The following is a 19,916-nucleotide window of genomic DNA, read 5'->3' as shown; positions in this document are numbered from 1 at the left end:
TCTCTACTGAAAAGACATACATGTTTTGTCTGGTAGTAATATTTTTTTGCTGAGATGTCTGGTAATAATATTATAATTAGAATTAGCTACTATTCACATTTACTGTTTCTATTTTCAATTTCATAACTTTATTTTTTAGGAAAATTATTGCTTTATATTTTACTATTAATGTTAATAAGATTTGTATTTTACTATTAATTATATAAGAAGATTTTAATTGTAAATTAAACAAATTTGTATAATATTATAAACTTCTTATGATTTTTTATTTTTTGAGAGAGTTTCAATCTATTGCATCCGCTTATGATGATAGCCCTTTATAATCAAACCAAAATATCGATCAGTTTTTGGTGTAGGCGGGGAGTGAACTCCATATCTTTTATTCAACCATAAAAATTTTTACTAGTTGAGCTAGCTGGAACGCACTTCTTATAAATATAAATCTTACATTGACAATACAATATAAACTAATAATTATCCTAATTTTTAATTTTTAGATATAATACATTTGAAGCCATACCACTTATTCGAGAATAATGAATTTAATAAATGATATTGATTCCAATTTCGCAAAGATATGCATCCAAAACGAGAAAATGTGTGGTATCACTACCAACATTTATTTTGATAAAATTTTAATTTATGACGTTTACTTTTGATTATTGTGTTTTTTATTATCAAACTAAAATATCAATTAATTTTTAATATTATAGACGAAATCTTAAATCTCTTATTTAATGACTAAAATTTTTATTAATTAAACTAATTAAAATCAACCACTACCAACATTATTGCACCAATAACATACCACCAATCACTCTCATCTCGTACTATTTTTTGTTTTTTTTTTGGGTGTCTCTCTCTCTCTCTCTCTTCTTTCTTTCCATCACATCACCAGTTTTTACACCAATGCCTCTCTCTGTAATGTAATTAAGGAGTCTAAATCTTTTGTCTCACTTTTCCTGCTCCACTCTATACTCTACCAATAAAAACTTGCCACGTGTTCACCTAATTAATTAAATACTACTATTAATTAATAACGGTAGTATTAATAAGTCAATAATGATAATATTTAATTAATTAGGTAAACACGTGATAAGTTTTTATTGATAAAGTATAAAATGGAGTAGAAAAAATAAGACAGAAGATTTGGACTCATAATTAAGCCCATTGTTATTGATTCCGTTCCGTTCCGGCCGGAACGGCCGGAATTTTTCGTTCCGGTATGCAAACCGGTACCGGAATACCCAACGTTCCACCTCGGGCCAGATTTCGGGCCATTCCGGTCCATTCCGGCCAATTCCGGCCGATATTTTAATTCCGGCCGGTAAATTATTTGGCCTATGCAAAAAAAAAAAAAAAAAAAAAAAAAAAAATTTGATGGCTAATATTATGTTATAAATTTTGTTGGCTTATTAGTTATTAATTATTATGTGCTTATGTAATGAGTAATGACTTGTTATAAATCTTCTTATTGTTTGATGTTGTATTGAGGTTTAAGACATAAAAGTTAAGACTAAATGTTTTGTATTATTTGATGTTTAGTTATTGTCTTGTAAATCTTCTTATTGTGTGATGTTAAATAGATGTTATATTGATGTTTAAGACTTAAGAGTTAAGACTAAATGATTTGTATTATTTGAAATTTAGTTATTTATTTATTAGAATTGACAATTTTATGTTTTACAAGAATATATATAATTTAATTTTTAGGAACCCGAAACACCTTAAAACGGTACGCCGAAATCGGCCGGTACCGAAATATTCCATTCCACTGGACAAACCGAAACGGGGTCCGAAACGGTATTAATAACAATGATTAAGCCGACAAGAATGTTTCAATCCATAATTGAGGACCTGACATTTCTCTACTGAAAAGACATAAATGCTTTTTGTCTGGTAGTAGTAATATTCTTTTGCTGAGATGTTTGGTAGTTTGTGGTTTAGTTTAGTTCTACAAACTAAACTATTCTTCTTTCTACCACATCACCATTTTCTCACTGGTAAAAAAGAAAAAGGTAAAATTTAATAAACTGCCCTAAAGTTTGGAGTAATGCCAAACATATCCAAGACATTTATAAAATGACCAATTTAATCCTTCTACTCAAACGAAGTTAATGTTTTCCGTTAATAGCAATATTTTCATATAACCAAATTGAAATTCAGATCTACTCTCTCCCTCTTTTTTTTTTTTTTTTTTTTTTCCTAACTCACCAACTCTCTCTCTCTCTCAACTTTCTTTTTCTTTGCTTGTACAAATCTTTGTACAGCTTTTCATGGTCCCAAAGATTCATTCTTTGAATTTTTCTCCTTTTTCTGCTTAAAATCAACAATAGAAGCAAAGCTTTTCTTGGTTCTTTTTCTTAAAATAATTTTTGACAAAAAAGGTAATTACTTTGCTACTTTACGTTTGGCAGCCGAGAACATCTAAGAAAATCAAAAGGAAAAGCCATCGAAAAAGTCACATCTCCTCCATATAGCGTTTGGCAGCCAAGAAATCTGAGAAATTCAAAAGGAAAAGCCATAAAAAAATAATAATAAAAAAGTGACATCTCTAGGTAGCGTTTGGCAGCCAAGAAACCAAATGGAAAATCTCTTTAAAAACCAAACCCTCTTTCTTCTCTACAAAGAGACCCAGTAAAAACCAATTACACAAGCCAAGTCCTAACTCCACAAAGTTGCTATCAACCCCCAAGCAAATATCAAACTCCTAATACCCACAATGGCCAAACCCAAATCCAGTAAACCCAAACACCATTAACCCATAGAAAACCGTTGTGTTAGGTGAAATTCGGATAAGCAAAGTAAAAAAGAAAATTGAGAGAGAAAGAGTAAGCTGAGATACTGAGATTAGGAAAAAAGAAAAGAGCAGAGAGGGGTCAGATTTGAGTAACGACAGTTACTAACACCGTTTATGTTAAGTATTAAATTGGTCATTTTCTAAAAGTCTTGGATGTATTTGGTATTATTCAAAACCTCTATTGTATTTTATCCAAAACAAAAAGAAAAAAAAAACTCTATACACTCTCATCGTTCTCTATCCCCTCCCCTTCCATTTCTATCCCATCATTTATTATTATAGTGTGAAATATATATAATTTTTAATTATTTAAAATAATATGATATAAAACAACCTTTTCCGTCTAATATATATGATTGGCTTATTGAAAAGTCAAATAGACGGCCCCATTGATCCAAAGTCACGGGTGGAGAGGTGGAAATGGACCATTATTGGGTTGGGGGTTTTAGTGCAATGATTGATATAAATTATACGGGAGCATCTCCAGTAGGCACTGTTTGGATAATAAATCGTGATATTTAGTTTTTATCCACTTATTATTTTAAATATATTTTTCAATAGTTTTTTTATCATTTTTTTTAATTTTATTTAAATATTATTTATTTATTTTTTATTCTATTTTTAACAATTATACGTCTTCCAATATTTTTTATTCAATATTTGATTATTATAATAAAAAAACATTTGAAGTATGAATAGTAAAAACTATATTTGTAGAGAAATACTGTAGCAAATCTAATTTAAAAAATGGAGATGGAGAATTTGTTGGAGTGTGAACAGTGATCTTTTTGCTCAAAATATAGATATAAAGCATCTATTGGAGATGCTTTGATCGTTATCTAGCCATTTTTATTTTCTTTGATGATAAGAACTAATCACAAATATTTTATTCTAAAGAAAGAACCAAATCATATGTCACCCATAATGTCAATATCACCTGTAATGTCAAAATCACCCCATCCCTAAAGCACATTCAAGTGTTTTTATTATTATTCCTAATTAGAAAAAGGTGTTTGTATTATCAAAAAACCACCTCAATGTTGTAAATTTTCTTGACCAAAATATGTTTATTATAAAGTTAATTTAATATGCTAATTAATTATTTTTTGATCAGATTAATATTAACAAAAAAAAGGTGAAATTACCATATTCTACAAAATAAAAGGCCTAGTTTCTAGTTCTACTGCCAGCAATCCTCCTTGGTGGGTGATTTATAAGTCCAATATAAATCCTCTCTAAGACCTGCAGCTTGCCCTGACCCTGATATGGGGCAGTCTCTTCTCACTTAAACTTATTTTAACCCAAAAAAAAAAAAAAGAAAAAGAATATATATATATATATATATATAATAGAAGGGTGGTGTATGATAGAGCTGTCCAAGCATAAATTAGACCATCTCCTCCTAGCCTTCAACAGTAGCTAAATCAAAGACCTTATCTTAAAAGGAAGACCTATATATCTCATGGCTACTAATTATAGGCATCAAACAAGCTAATGAAACTAAAACAATAGATTTGAACAAAACTGAGGATAGTACACTAGTATATTGATCATTACAAGTAGCAAGCTAAGAATAACATGCGAGATTAATTGGTCTAATGTTATGAACTCCAAATCAAGAAAAACCTTATTGATTCCCCCAATTAAGTTGAAGAGGTGTAGTGATGTCAATGTTGCTATAATCGTGCATCAAATGCATGGCTACTAAATCATAGGTATCAAACAAGCTAGTGAAACTAAAACAACAGATTTGAACAAAACTGAGGATGGTATATGACCCTCATCATTGCGGATGAAGAGTGCTTGGTACACTGGTATATTGATCATGACAAGTAGCAAGCTAAGAACAACCTGCAAGATCAATTGGTCTAACTTTATGAACTCCAAATCAAGAAAAACCTTATTGATTCCCCCAATTAAGTTGAAGAGGTGTAGTGATGTCAATGTTGCTATAATCGTACATCAAATGCATGGCTACTAAATCATAGGTATCAAACAAGCTAGTGAAACTAAAACAACAGATTTGAACAAAACTGAGGATGGTATATGACCCTCATCATTGCGGATGAAGAGTGCTTGGTACACTGGTATATTGATCATGACAAGTAGCAAGCTAAGAACAACCTGCAAGATCAATTGGTCTAACTTTATTAACTCCAAATCAAGAAAAATCTTGTTGATTCCCCCAATTAAGCTGAAGATGTGCAATAATGCCAACACTGCTATAATCGTAACCATGATGGTTGAGCTTCCAAACTCTATGACTTCTTCCTCATACCTCTTCAACACATCTCCTGTAACCACCTTAGTTGTGATAGCAAATGTTGTTTCTGATAGGCCTAATTGCCTACTAATGGTGTCAATGAACCCGAAAAAGTACGAAGTAGTTCTTCGGATCAACCAGATTCGCTGTCCGTTCCACCAAGTTTTAAGTGTATCCCCACAACTCAGGGCCTCAACTATGCTGCAAGCATTCCTGGCTACAAAAACATAGGCAAAGGGCCAGAACCATATGCTTTCAACCTGGAAAGATGAGGCCATGAAATCAATATATATATATATATATATATATATAAGCTTTATATTGTGAAACATGGAACATCATAAGAATGCACTCTTCGCTCTGCTTGACTTGTTGCATAAATTGTCTACACACCCAACTTAATAAGATGAAAATTTTTGTGTTTAATCCATAATTAGAGGACGATTGAAGGTGCACAACGAATATATCTTGTTTTTATGATGTCAACAATGCATTAATTTATACTATTAGAAAAGAAAAAAAAAGGTAAAAGAAATAAACCTGGGGGAATAAGGAAATTCCATGAAACAGGCAAAGAGGAGGAGTAATCACATAATAAAGTGTTGGGAAGGAAATTGGAGCCCATAAAAGATACATACAATATCCCATTTGGGCACCCAATTTTATCTTGCCATGCCCATATGTGAAAGGGCAATATTTGGAGAAAAATATCTGAAACATGCCTTCAGACCACCTCTTTTGTTGAACAAGAACTACATCTAAGGTAGTTGGAGCAACACCCAAGAAGGCCTTTCTATGTGGATTATAATAAAGTGATTTCCAGCCCCTGCATTGGATAGCCAAGCCAGTTACAATATCTTCGACCGGGCACCCATAAATCACTCCCATCTGCAAATTCATAATTACAATTTTCAAGATAAAAGTTCCAAATGCACATGCGTATGTGCACACACACAAGTAGAGAGAGAGAGAGAGAGAGAGAGAGAGAGAGAGAGAGAGAGAGACCTTTTTCCCCCACTGAGTGTCTTTCTCATAGCTACAGGTAGCAAGAGATATTGAAACTTCTTCTAATTCATTAACAGTTTTATTTGCATTCTTTTTGGCTTCTACATTCAATTCTCTTCCATAATCCTTAGAATATACTTTACCATAAAGGCTTTCTCTTCTATGGAGACATCCAGTGCCACAATATAAGGCTGCACCATATCCACCTATACCAGCAAGCTCAACCTTCATATTTAGCCATGAATAATAGTATATTAGTTCACCAAATGGATCAAAGTAGGCTTCTCTTCCTGAAAACAAAGGCATAGTCATAGATTACTCACATTATTAGTTACCGAAATAGAACATGCATAAATATCATTCTTGGTAATATTGTCATAATTTTGTGGAAATTGCACAAAAGAGATCTCATGGCCTTTCTTTTCATCCATGAAAAAACATAGTGTCTCTCGTATTATGTCTGCATCATTTGCATACATGTCACAGTCCAAGTTGAGGATAAAAGGGGCATTGCTTATCTCAGATGACACTCTTATCTACACATTTGAAAGAAAATGTCTTCAAAAGACTAGAAAAAACAAATGCTTAGGTGATCATAATAGTAAATATTTCAAACTAAACAAACTTTTATTTGTATTCTTTTTCTCATTTCACATAGCAACATTTTTATGTTGCAGAGAAATTAAAGAACATATTTTGAAAGTAAAGTTCTTATGAGAGAATGCACAACCATGTTACAAAAAATTGAAAGTTTACCAGTGCATTCATAGCTCCAGCTTTGAAGTTGTGAGGCCATTGGGGTCTTTTTTCTCGTGCCATGTACACTAGCGTTGGCGATCGTCCTCCATAAATATCAACCGCAGTTTCATCCCTTCCATCAATTATAATCTTAAAAAAATAATGATAATAAATAAAGTGATTTTTTAAAGGGGTGTATTATGAAATTTTTCGGTCGAATACAAGAGTTACCTTCACAATTGACTGATGATCTTGCTTTGTTACTTTGGAGTTCCATTCTGAAAATCCCTTGTGCTGGTCCCTTATTTCTTTTGGAATCTCCCCCATTTCCACAGCCGAATCAATCCGACTTTCCATTTTTTTGTATAGTTTCTTTAAGAAACATAAAAAATGTGATCATCAGTCGATTTGTCATCAAGAAAAGTCAATTATTCTATTCTAGGTTAAGGATCATGCAATAAGTTAGTTCACTTCATGCCTCTTGCAATGGTTTACGCCTGGGTACAGTGTACATATCATGGCTCATGCTGCTAGTAAATTGCAACACATTTTGAAATCTCCTCCAATGTATTATATGATAATTCAAATCAAACATCCATCAGTATTCATTTTTTTTAACATAAGATTAATTAAGTCATCCAAACAAGTTACGCGACTATTTAGATGGTTATTTGAATCATGTATAGTGGGTTTGAAATTTTTTGAGGAAAAATTGATCAACCTTGAAGCTGACTATAATTTGTAGATGACATGTGCTAGTCATGATTCAACATAAGGGAACTATTAGGGTAATGAAATTTTTTTACCTTTTAATTTGATTAACCTAGCCTAACTAAACCCGCCATGAAGTTACCTTGATAGCCAACCATTCTTGGGCATATCTGATGTCATGAACGTCAATTTGTTGGGAGAAGTAGGCACCTGGGGATCTTGGTTCGACATTAAATTTTTTACAAAAGGGTATCCAATGCTTAGAGAAATTAGAGGCCTCGATGAGAGCATAGAATGTCAAATCTGACCCACCATCATCAGAAAGATAAACACTCAACTTCTCAGGTGGATAATTGTAGGACATGGTTGATAGAACAGTGTTGATCACCATAGTTGGTGGCTCCATCTTGGGGTCTGCTGTGCACACGAAAATGTCAACACTTGGTAACTTGTCTTTGTACCTGTAAATGCAAAGAAAGTATAAATTGAGAGGGAAAAAAATGAGACTAAATTTTTTGATTTAACCCCCAAAAAATTTGTTGTAGGAAATTGATGGAGGAATTTGATCTAACAACATATTAGATTATTAGTCCACCATAAACAATGGTCTTTTTTTTTTTTTTCTTCCCTCTGCATCAATAAGAATCCAATATGCGATTCCTACTCTATTGGGATAAAATCATAAAATTCATTAATTTGAGTCATTTGACAATATGTGATCCCTAAATAATACTAATAACAAATGATTCCATATCGGGTAGTGGTCATACCATGGCCTCCCAAGCTTATTAAAAGGATAATTTTTTTGGGGAGAAATCTCCTCCAATTCATTATATAACAGTTTATAAATTTATATGCATATGTTATTTAAATAAGTGACATTACTAATTAAATAGGTTTTGTGACTAAAATTATTCGTTGGTAATTTAATCAATCTCCAAGTAGTGGGTTGGAAGAATTTTTCTATAAACCAGTTTGAAGATAAACTTTTTTCTCCTCAAATTCTATTTAGATTTAAGGATTTAAAATTAATAGATTTAATAAATAATTATTATATAAATTTTAACAAAAAAATATAAGAGTTTGAGGGTTGTGTGCTTCAACAAAAATAATACTTGCTTATTGAATTCGAAATAACATCTTGGTTATGAACATTTAAAATTCACATATTAATTACATTTATAAATAAATTTGGTTTACTTCTAATACTTTTTTAACTAAACATCTCTTATTATTTTAAATATGCAATGGTAAGTAATAGTAAATTTTAATTTTCACATTTTATTTAATTAGTAAGCGATGTAATAATTTTTTATTAAAATAAAATAAAATTTCAGTTGAAAAAATTTTAAAAATAAACCAAAACTTTCTTGAATTTCGTGTATAAAAAAATTTTGTATAGGATTTTCTCGATCCTGCACCATTTGGACTGTTGGAGTTAATGAGTATTTATGAGACAAACTAGGTAGCATTCATGCTAGAATATGGGCTATCGAAAAGACAAGTTACAGTTCTTTGGTTTCTGTTGGAGATAATGAGTCTAGACAAACTAGGTAGCATTCATGCTAGAATTTGGGCTATCGAAAAGACAAGTTACAGTTCTTTGAAAACAAATTCTATTGGTTATAATTGAATATTGCATAGCTATTCATTAATTGATAGAATTAATAGCTTTAATTTTATTTTCCCACTGGACATGTAATAAGTCCAAGTGGCCCCTCCCCACTTTATCAAAAAAGGTGGTACCTCCCCCATGTTCTAGATTACGTGGAAGCTGCATATCTAGCGTAGTAATCGACTAATTTCTAATCATTTTAAAAAAATTCAACTCTTTATTTTCCTTAAGTTTTCGCTATTGCCTTCTCGAAAAAAAAAAGAAAAAAGTTTTTGCTATTGTTTCTTTTTTTTAATGTAAACCTTTTTAGAAATAATATATACACAATATTTTAATAATACCCTCGTAATAAATTCTAAAATATTTTATATTGATTATAATTTAAATTCAGTATTTTAAATTACTTTTTCTTTTTAATCAATCACAACTAATAAAAACAAGTAATTAAATTTTTTTGTGAAAATCTTATAAAAATATTGTTCACATGATACTTTTCAAAACTTTTAGTCCATTTGAAAACACAAATGCATCATAAGAAGAGTTTCCAGCCAATATTTTATTTATATATTTTCAGTCATTTTACAAAAAAAAAAAAAAAAAAAAAAAAAGAAATTTTTTTTAGTCATTTCAAAAATCACCTAACATGGGTCTCGGTCCTCCTTGAGATCCCAAGCTGAATATTTCATGATAACTAAATAATTACTATTTTTTGTTTCCATATATTTTTTAGGATTTCTACCAATGAAAAAAAAAAGGAAAAAACTCAAGACTGTACTAAGATTAAAATCATGTTTCAGAGAGATATATATACACAAACTTACTGTATCAGTTAGTCACCAAGATGATGGGTTGCCAACTTAAAGAAAATTATGAAAAAAAGGCCTAGAAAAAAAAAAGGAAAAAAAAAATAAAAATAAAGTAGGAAGTTGCATCAAGATGAAGCTTTCCCTGTATTCATGGCTACAGTTCTCACCTAAGTGTATGGGGGGGGGGGGGAGAGAGAGAGAGAGAGAGAGAGAGAGAGAGAGTGCTCTAACCTGTTTGAGAGTCTTTCCTTGAAAGGGTGATTGTAAACAACCTTAAAACGACAAGACTGAGTGAGTATCCAGTACAAACCGAAGCATAGCTCAGCCATGAACATACCAATCCAAGCCCACCTTCCTTGCTCTCCAGCTCTTGGAATGTGAGTCAATCTGTAAGCCCATATCAAACATATACCCACAAATACTGTGAAGGCTAACACCTTATATGCACCTCTAAATCTTGCTTCTTTTGTCTCAAACAATGGAAGCATAACTGCGTCTTCTCCACCACCTCCTTTTCCCATAGAGAGAGAGTGTGTGTGTGTTTTTGAGTATGTGTTTGTAGTCTCACGAGAAATGGAGTTTGGAAGGAAGACTACCAATTTCTGTAGTTGATGCAATGATATTTCTTATAAAAAGACAAAAGATATTTTTTGTCCTGGAGTGATATAAGAATTTACTTTCAAATTTACTTCATAATTTATCATAACTATTATTATTATTATTATTATTATTATTATAAGGAAAAAGTTTAGTTATAAAATTAGTGGTAATTTAAGATGACAGTTTTACTCAATAAAATAAATATTACTACATAATTTGAAAATTTAACTGTTGAGTTGCATGTTCTATATGTTCTTAATACACATGTCAAATTTTGTGTCAATCAGATATTATTTACTATATAATTTATAAGTTTATATTTTATGCATAATTTTAAATTACAAAAACTTGCAAGATATATATTTTATTAATGACATAGCTATTGATTTTTAATTTTTAAAAAATTTTGCAAACATGAAGGATATAAAAAGAAAATGTAATCTAATTTTGGACTTGTTAAAATTCACTTTTAATAAAAAAATATTGAGTAAAATTATAATTCTAGGTCACAACCAATTTTATATCTAAATTTTATCATTATTATTATTATTATTATTATTATTAAGAGACATTTTATCAAAACAAGAACAAAAGAAAGGGAAACTATTCCTAGTCTTCTCCACTACCTTCTTGTCCCATGTGACCATGTTCTTGTCATATGTTTTGTATGCGTGTGTTTTTGAACTTATGTTTGTGGTCTGTGTACTCGAGAAGATCAAGTAAGGCAGACTGATTGTTGTTTCTTTGATAGGACAGACAAACATAATATTTCTGTAGTTGATTCTAGACATGGCAAAACGGGTGGGTCGGGTCGAGTTAATTGGGTTTGCGGGTCAAACAGGTCACGGGTCAAAACGGGTCATTTTTAAACAGGTCAATCGGGTTGCGAGTCGGTCGGGTTGACTCATATTTTTCAAACAAGTGTTTTTTTTTTTTTCCAATTACAAAAACAAATCAATGACAATCTGTTTAGAGAGAATGAATAAAATCGATTAAACAAATGAATTGCACTTAATGCCACTTGTTAATATCCTTCCAATTCTGACAGTTTTAAGCATAACAAAAATTATTTATAATCATAAATTCATGATGAAAAAAGTCTTCAATGTTAATAGTTCACTGTTAAAATGCATATAATTACAAGTTTACATCTTCAAAAAGAGATAGATCTTAAAACAAATAAAACAAGTAAGCCAGCAAAGTAGCAAGTTATCGGTCTTCTTAAGTGCACATGTTCTGGTTGCATTTAAAATAATAGTAAAGTTAGATTACTTAGAAAAATAAACTAAAGAAAAAAATATTTAAAAATAAATATAACATATTAAGTAAAGAAGAATAAGTAAATATTTTATAAAAATTACACCTCAATCTCAATCTACACAACGTTGGTAGCAGATTTAGCACTGCAAATATTCATACTTGCAAATTGTAACTCGAGTTGGCCAATTTCGTCAGCATCTTCATTCACAATACAATATTTTAATATAACTTAATGTACCGTGAAAGCAAATCAATAAAGAATTAAAATTGTATAATTATGACTATAAAAAAAATGAGAACTGAAAGACAGAGAGTAAAGCTGAAGAAGAATTAAACTGAGGAACAAGAATTTTAGGTTTGTAAACTTGTATTGTGATTTGTGAATTTTGTCATTTGTTTAATTGTTTGGCTTTGGAAAATCCGGACTATAGCCAGGCAGTAAGCATTGACCAATGACCATTGAATGAGATTTTTTTATTTTGAATGGTTGTGATTCATGCAGCCAAAGCCTTGTCAATGTTGTCATTGACTCATTGTGTAATGTGTTGTGTTGGACGGATGAACCTCTTGGTGTAAGGCAAAGGTGCTGTGTAGCCATTGCTTGTGAGTTGTCAATTGTCATGACATGACAATTGATTCAATATTTTATTAGTTTATAATTATATTTATATGAAGTATTTAGGTGCTTTCTTTTATGCACCTAGTATCAGTATAATTTAAATATTGTTTTAGCGAATTTTTTTAACGAGTCGGGTCACAGGTTATTCGGGTCGGGTCGGGTTGACCTGCAAAAAGTCAGGTCGGGTCACAGGTCAATCCGTTTTTGTTTCGGGTCAAAAAAATTGGTTTTGGGTCAGGTATTTTTCGGGTCGGGTCAGAAAATTTTGACCCGTATTGCCATGTCTAATTGATTCAATGATAATATTTTCATATGAAAAAGACGAGATTTTTTTTTTGATAAACAAAAGACATGAGATTTTTGTTTGTAGTAATAAACTAATAATCGAATTAACTTTCAAATTTACCTCTTGTTTTATCATCAGTGTTATGATTTTTTTTTCTTTTCAATTGGAGAAATTCTATTAAAACAGCAACAAAAGAAAGGGATAAGTTCCTAGCCGGCTCTTAGAGCTTTCTCATCGGCTCTCCTATAGAAAATGTCATTTTAACATATCCAAAGCCTACTTTATCATTTTAAAACACCACTTTACAATACCTCATTCATAAAATATTTTATTTTTCCCTTCATCGCATTAAAGTAATATATCCAACACATTAAAATAATCTAAAAAAAACTTCTACAAATATATATATATATATATATATATATATACGCACACACACACAAAATCCTCCACCACCCACACCCACAAATCAACCGCCACAGCCCACAACCATCGACCACCCCCCATAAAATCAACCCCCGACCACCAATATCAACCACTACTACCAAAGAAAAAAAAAACTCAAAACAAACATTACAACCAATATCAGCCCCTACACCGAAAAAAAAAAAACACTATAACATGAACCGCTATAATCCGATCTGAGACCATGCCAAACCTCACACTTACAACCCGATCAACCTACTACCTTCAACCAAAATTAGCCAACCACCATTAGAAACACTGCCACAACCACCAACAAAGAGAGAGAGAGAGAGAGAGAGATCGGCAGCTCCAGGCAAGATCGGTGGGCGGCGGCTCCAGGCGAGCATGTATCAAGATTGAACAGCGAATCGGCGACTTTGAGATGAACTAAATCGATTCGGTGTGAGATAGAACAGAGAGGAGAGAGCAAACAAAAGGGAAAAAAAACCGGTGAAGGAGATTTTATAGATCAGTGATGATGAAATTTGTGAGATGGTGGAGAGGAAATCGGTGGTGGCTCATGATTCATGAAAGGGAAGAGAATAGAGCAAAAGGGAAGAGGGGAGACGAAAAGGGTATGGGAGAGTGGAGATGGAGAAGCAGAACGTGTGGCTCAACGTGATGCTCTGAAGAGATCTTTTAATTGGGATGAGAGAAAGCTGAATAAAATAATAATAATAATAAAACCATATAACACATATGTCCGTGTTGTGCTAAAGATGGAAGCATATTGTAGCATATTTCAAAATTTTGACACATTTAACACATCTCATGATGCTCTGTTTTTGGTGTTTGGCGTGTCAAATGCCAAATATTTGGCATTTGGCATACCTGATGAGAGTGCTCTTAGATCTCTATCCCATTCTCCAAAATAATGAACAATAGAAATGGGAAAAGGAGCCCACTTACAAATAGTTTGGGTTTGACTCCATATCATTCATATTTTTTATTTTTTATAAATGAGTAAAAATTAAACCTTAATTTTAGGCTTGTTTAATAAACAAGTCGAATCCAGGGGAAAAAATTATTGCTTGATAAAAAATAAAAATAAAAAAGCTAAGATTTTGGACCACTCGTTCAATCAAATAGGCTTGATAATATGCTTAATATGGGTGTGATAATATACTTGTATTGTATCTTGATCTAAATTGCTTGATATTGAGCTCAAGTTTGGCTTGGCTAATGAATCAAGCTCAAGTTTTCAGACTTTCTGATGATCTCAAGCTCAAATGTTGTTTGTGGGCTTGGTTCAAGCTCAAGGGAAACATGAACAGTTCACACTTGTTGTTGAGCCAAGTTTGAACGTTCAATACTTGACAAAACTCAGTTCGTTTATAGCCCGCATGCCCACATGCAGTCACAATAAGCCAAAGAGTTCAAATTTCTTCTTACAACAAAAAATTTCTAATCAACAAAATTAATTATTTCGCATGGAGGAATATCATCTAAGATTAAGGACACTTACCAAGGAGACTTGCTATTAGGATCCACCAAGGCACCAATGACGACAAGACCGATATTTTAACATCTCCCTTAAAGATAATTCAAGGGAAACCCATCTTAAAGCATTCACATCCCTTATCTTCAATCTAATCTATTTTACCATCTCAAAAAGTTACTTTATCTATTATACCATATCATTTTACCATATACCTAATATCCCAACTTTTATTTTAAAATACAACACATTAAAATAATATAAATTATACAATAAAAAAAAAATTCTCTATCTCTCACCTAACTCTAATTTCTATCACCGCCTCTCTATCTCAAGCACACTACCACCAATGACAGAGTCACCACAACACCAAAACCACCACATAGCAAACCACACCACCACCAACAACAAAGGCACCACCACACCAAAACCACCATCACAGCAAACTCGTTGTGACTCGAGAACCAAGCAGCAAACCCATCATGACCCACCCAAACAAAACCCAAAAACCACCTACCACCACCATTACAACCGTGAACCCACAGATGACCCATAACAAAAACCCACCCCCACCATCACCATGATGGCAACCCCCACCATCACCATGACGGCAACCCCCACCTCTACCACCATGAACCTACAAAAAAATCCAATCCAAAATTAGCATCTACCTTGCATTTGAAGACCAATCAAAATTCGAAGCCAAAAATCAAGCCAAAAAAAAAAAAAAACACAATCAACAAGTGCACATTACATGACCAAAGACCAAAAAGAACAAAATCCAGATGAAATTACAAAGAGAAAATACCAAAGAGACATGCAGCGATTGCCCCAATGGGTATCCGAAACCCAATGTAGCTGGCTTGGTTTTGTTGGCTCTTCCAAAAGACTATTGGTGAGTGCTAACGAGCCTCTTGAAGAAGAATGTAGAGTTAACCCCCATCGGAACCCACCCTTCACTAGAGAGAGGGCGATTAGACAGAGAGGGAGGAGAGAGAGCAGGATCCGGAGAAGTGGAAAGAGAAAAGAAGAGAGTAGAGAGAGAGGAGATGAGAGGCTGAAGAGAGAGAAAGAAGAAGATATTTTAGGAGAAAGGAATAGAAAAAAAAAAAATTATTTTGGTTTTGCAAGTTGCTACAGTAGATTTTAAATGTAGGATACTACTATAGCTCGATTGTATATTTTTTTACAATTGGCATGCCGAGTAATGGGACGTTTTTTTATTTTGATAGTAAAATATATCTACATTTGGCATATGGTAGTCCGGATGTGAATGCTCTAATAACTATAGCCACAGCAAAAAGCTTTTCCCTTTCGCGCAAAACGAAATACCTTGCTCTGTGAGAGTCATAGCCATCCTCTCTTTTGCAACATGCATGGTTTTCCAAGCTTTCCCGCAACTTTATAGTTTCCCTCACTAAAACAATTGGGTTAACAGTAACACACATGTTGTCATGAAGCAACTTGTTTCTAAGCTACCAATTTACTCCTATTTCTTTATTTATTTATTTTTAAGAGTCCTAAGCTTCCAAAGTTGATCACAAACTACCACACACACACAAAAAAAAATATCATTAGAATATGAATGTTTTTGAGTCAATCCTCAAGCTTTGGAACATTTAAGTATCACATGAACCCACCGTAAGATAGAACTGATAGTTAGCCTATTTATTTATAAAGACCATCTGAGTTTGACAAAAACATTTATGTAACAGGGCATTGAGCAGAAACATGCACAGATGTTTCCAAAATTCTCTTGACATAGCATGACTCTTCTTGCACCTGGAATCTACGTATAGCACTCCCCTTGTTGGCCGGCGGCCGTATGTCTTAGGCTAACTTCTATAGCATTAGCTTTAGTTTTTCATGGCTTTTAATGTTCCAAAGCTTGGTCCAGTCCTTTTATAGAATGGTTTTGATGTTAAATCTTCTTATCTGATCAAGATGTAGACTTTTTTTTTTTTTTACAGAGAGAACCATTTGTACTTGGTGCTTGACAGATCTGATTTTCTTTGTCTTGAAGTGGAATGCGGTTTGAGGCTCTAGGTCTTCCACTAATTAATATTAGAACGATTCGTTTGCAGCATTCTTTATTTCTAACGAGGAACACTTTGTTGGAAAAAAAAAAAAACCTTTCTTCCAAGATTCCCTCAACTTTTAATTATCAATTAGCCCTCATAATTGAATGGCAATTTGTCGCTAGATTTATGTAAGAAAAATAAGTGGCCAAAAGAAGTATGAAAGCATCACGTTAGCGAATTTTACTTGGGAACCACCCCCTAATTTTTTAAGTGCTTTGGTAATAGACTTATGAGTTAATTAAGATTAGACCACTCTTTGCTTCTTTTTGTATAAATTATAAAAAGGAATACGACTAAAAGAAACATCCAAATATCACTCTTTTATTTTGAATCCAACACCTAATCTTTGGGCACATAAGATTTGGTCTCGGGCTTATTACATACTATATCTTTCTATGTTCCCCACTTTTCTTTTCTTTTTTCCCAGGTGAGTTTTCTATCAGTTGGGTCTCTTTTGATTAGGATGTACCATTTGATATGTTAGCACAATATTTGGTCACGTCACACATATTAGGCCATCGCAACAGAATATTATGTTACAGGCTTAGGACGAAGCAGACCGTTTTATGTTTCTTTTTTCCTTCTTTGTGGAGGCTCAAAAGCCCAAGGAACTCCATAATTAAAGAGGTCATAGCTAAGGTTTGCAATTTTTTTTTTGTTTATTTATTTTTTGGCTTTGCCTCTCGTTTCTATTTCATATCTTTTGTTTTTTTTTGTTTTTACCTTCATGATGTCCCATTTGTGGTTGGCTTTGTTATTCTTAATGAAAAAGATGGCCCTTTGGTTTCAATAATTTTGTTATTAAAAACAGGGCTCGATGAAAACAATACTGTCATATACAAGCATAAATTCATAATGTCCTCTAGCGCAATATTGCCATCATAATGCTAGGATTTTGTTCTTAAGTACCTTCTTTTTTATCCAAGGGTGTCTTGATGCATTTGGGGGCCTAAGGCGAAAATTGATTATCTTGTTTTCAATGTAAAATTACTACTAATTAACATGAGCTATGTATAATTTTTTTTCTTTTTTTAGAAATTTTATAGACAAAAATTTGACAAAATTTTTCATACTTGTTGATGTGGTAAGTAAAAGAATAGTGCTAGTGGTAGACTTAGATGAGAACTAGTAAAAGTTTGCTAACTAAAATCTTATTATTATTCTTATTTTTTTTAGAAGTACAACATTCACAATATTTTTTACAACAAATCCTAGGTTTTAAGTTGCTTTTTACTTTCTCTTTGGAAAATATCACTATAATTATTTTTTTGCCATTAATAACAAGCTGGAACAACTTGCTTCTTAGCATTAATTGTAAAAGTGTTATGAAAATATTGTGGATGTTGCATTTTTCTCTATTTTTTTTTTATTGGGTAAAAAATTATTATTTTATTTATTGATTATAAATAACTCTATTGGTTAAAATTTGGAGGCCTTTTTTTTTTACTTGGTGCCTTAAGCGATCGCATCTCTTGCTCCACCACTCAACCGGCCTTGTTTTTATCCTGTAAATTATTCAAAGAGAGATAATGGATGTAAGGTGGGTGATTCAACTCTTGTAACCTACCTAAAGCACAAAAATGGTAATATTTATATTTGATCTCAAAATCAAAGAGTCAACTTTTGTATGCTAGAGTTTAAGTAGAGCATTTTCTCGAACTTATCTAACCTTTTTATTTTTAGGATAAAGTTTAGCTACCACTCCTATAAAAAAATTAACATTAATACATATCTTGAAAATTTAACCATTACATTTAATGTTCTTTATGCTTTTAAAAAGCATATCAAATTTCATATCAATCGAATGCTATTTACTATAAAATTCATAAACTTATTTTTTATGCATAATTTTAGTTTATAAAACTTCGAAATTTAAATATTTGATTATTGACATAACTATTGATTTTTGATATTTTGAAAATTTTGCAAGAATAATGGATATAAGAAGAAAATATAATTCAATGATGGATTTGTCAAAATTCAAATTCAATAAAAAGATATTGAGTAGAGTTGTAAGCAAACTTTGTCTAATTGTTATTCCAACATATTAGAAAGGAAGCAATTGCAATTGGGTATTGTTGATTGTTCATTCTTGCTGGAAGTTTTAATATTTTATATCTTTGTTTTAATTTTATTAAAATGAAATGATCTTTAATTTGTAATTTTAGGCTAACTTTTTCAATGTTAACAAGTGCCCTGTGATTAAGAATTAATAAATTTTCAATTATGAGCTGAAATACACATTTTCAAAGAAGCAAGTACACTTAGTAATGATTGATCTGTTTACAAGCATAAATTCATCATGATTGTGTGTGCTTTTTTAGAAATACTAGAAACAGGATAAAGTATAAGATGTTTCCGTAATTCCAACTCAGCCTTAGATTTGGTGTTTCTTACCAATAAATGACTGACATCTGTCTAAAAAAAGCCACATCAGTTTACTCCACAAACCCATAAAAAAAACAATCTTGCCCCTGAAAATAAATCAAACCGCGCCACTTTTCCCTCACTTACTAAACCTGAAATTCCTAAAACCCATTTGTTTCTCTATCTCTCAAGTGCTCCCTTTCCCTCTTTTTTTCTCTGTCTCTCAAGTGCTCCTTCTCCTTTCTTTCTCTCAACTCCGAATTTCGCTGCCAAACATAGCCAGTTCTTTCTCTCAACCAGGATTTTGCTGCCAAACATAGCCACTGCCGAGCATCACAGGTCCTACGAGACTATAAGTTATATCCTCTGAAAACCCCAAATTGAGCATCGCAACCACTGCCTAGCATTGCAGGTCCACCGTCGATTTCAAGAATCCGCTGCAAAGGGGTAATATTTCTTTTCATCTGCTTCCTTTCATACCTATTCACATCTTCTTTTTCATTTTAGTTTTATTTTTTTGCATCTATGAAATGGTTTTTTTTTTCACTTATTAGTTATCACCCAAAAATGAAAGGCAGAGGCACATTTGAGTGTGAAAAGGAGAAATTTTTTTAGTTTCTTTTTATTAATTTATTTGTAAATACAGATGGTTTTTTTTTATAAGTTTTTTTTACTTATCACCAAAATAAAATTTAAAAAGAAAAAGAAAAAGAAAAAGAAAAAGAAAAAGAAAGCAGAGACACATTAGAGTGTGAAAATGAGATAAATGGGAATACGAAACTAAAACATGATGTGTATGTGATAGCCTAAATAGGAAGTTTATTTTTTATGTATATCCTAGCTTTTGAGAAACAAAGAGTTG

At 32.1% G+C, this 19,916-nt stretch overlaps 1 protein-coding gene across 2 annotated transcripts; it reads right to left on the bottom strand.

The window, feature by feature from the left end:
- Positions 1 to 4,690: 4,690 nt before the first annotated feature.
- On the bottom strand, positions 4,691 to 10,526 carry LOC142638282 (cellulose synthase-like protein E6). Of its 2 annotated transcripts, XM_075812309.1 has the most exons (8): positions 10,170 to 10,526; positions 7,660 to 7,978; positions 7,038 to 7,178; positions 6,825 to 6,956; positions 6,392 to 6,604; positions 6,069 to 6,293; positions 5,604 to 5,951; positions 4,691 to 5,323 (listed from the first exon to the last, which is right to left on the bottom strand). In XM_075812309.1, the coding sequence occupies exons 1-8, from the start codon at positions 10,457 to 10,459 to the stop codon at positions 4,778 to 4,780; spliced, it is 2,214 nt and encodes a 737-aa protein (XP_075668424.1). In that variant the 5' UTR covers positions 10,460 to 10,526; the 3' UTR covers positions 4,691 to 4,777. The 2 variants fall into 2 exon arrangements, with proteins under 2 accessions (XP_075668424.1, XP_075668423.1); XM_075812308.1 differs by lacking the exon at positions 6,392 to 6,604 and having other exon boundaries at positions 10,170 to 10,525.
- Positions 10,527 to 19,916: the final 9,390 nt, after the last annotated feature.

Source organism: Castanea sativa, chromosome 6, assembly GCF_040712315.1.
Source record: "Castanea sativa cultivar Marrone di Chiusa Pesio chromosome 6, ASM4071231v1".
NCBI lineage: Eukaryota > Viridiplantae > Streptophyta > Magnoliopsida > Fagales > Fagaceae > Castanea > Castanea sativa.
Note: the sequence above shows the minus strand (reverse complement) of the source record. Positions and strands in the feature narration are given on the sequence as shown.

Excerpts from the sequence above, each read along its gene's own strand:
- LOC142638282 (XM_075812309.1), bottom strand. The coding sequence starts at position 10,459 with ATGGGAAAAGGAGGTGGTGGAGAAGACGCAGTTATGCTTCCATTGTTT. Across the intron at positions 7,979-10,169 it reads AAGGAAAGACTCTCAAACAG|GTACAAAGACAAGTTACCAA; the intron begins GTTAGAGCACTC and ends TTGCATTTACAG. Across the intron at positions 7,179-7,659 it reads AAGAATGGTTGGCTATCAAG|AAACTATACAAAAAAATGGA; the intron begins GTAACTTCATGG and ends TGTTTCTTAAAG.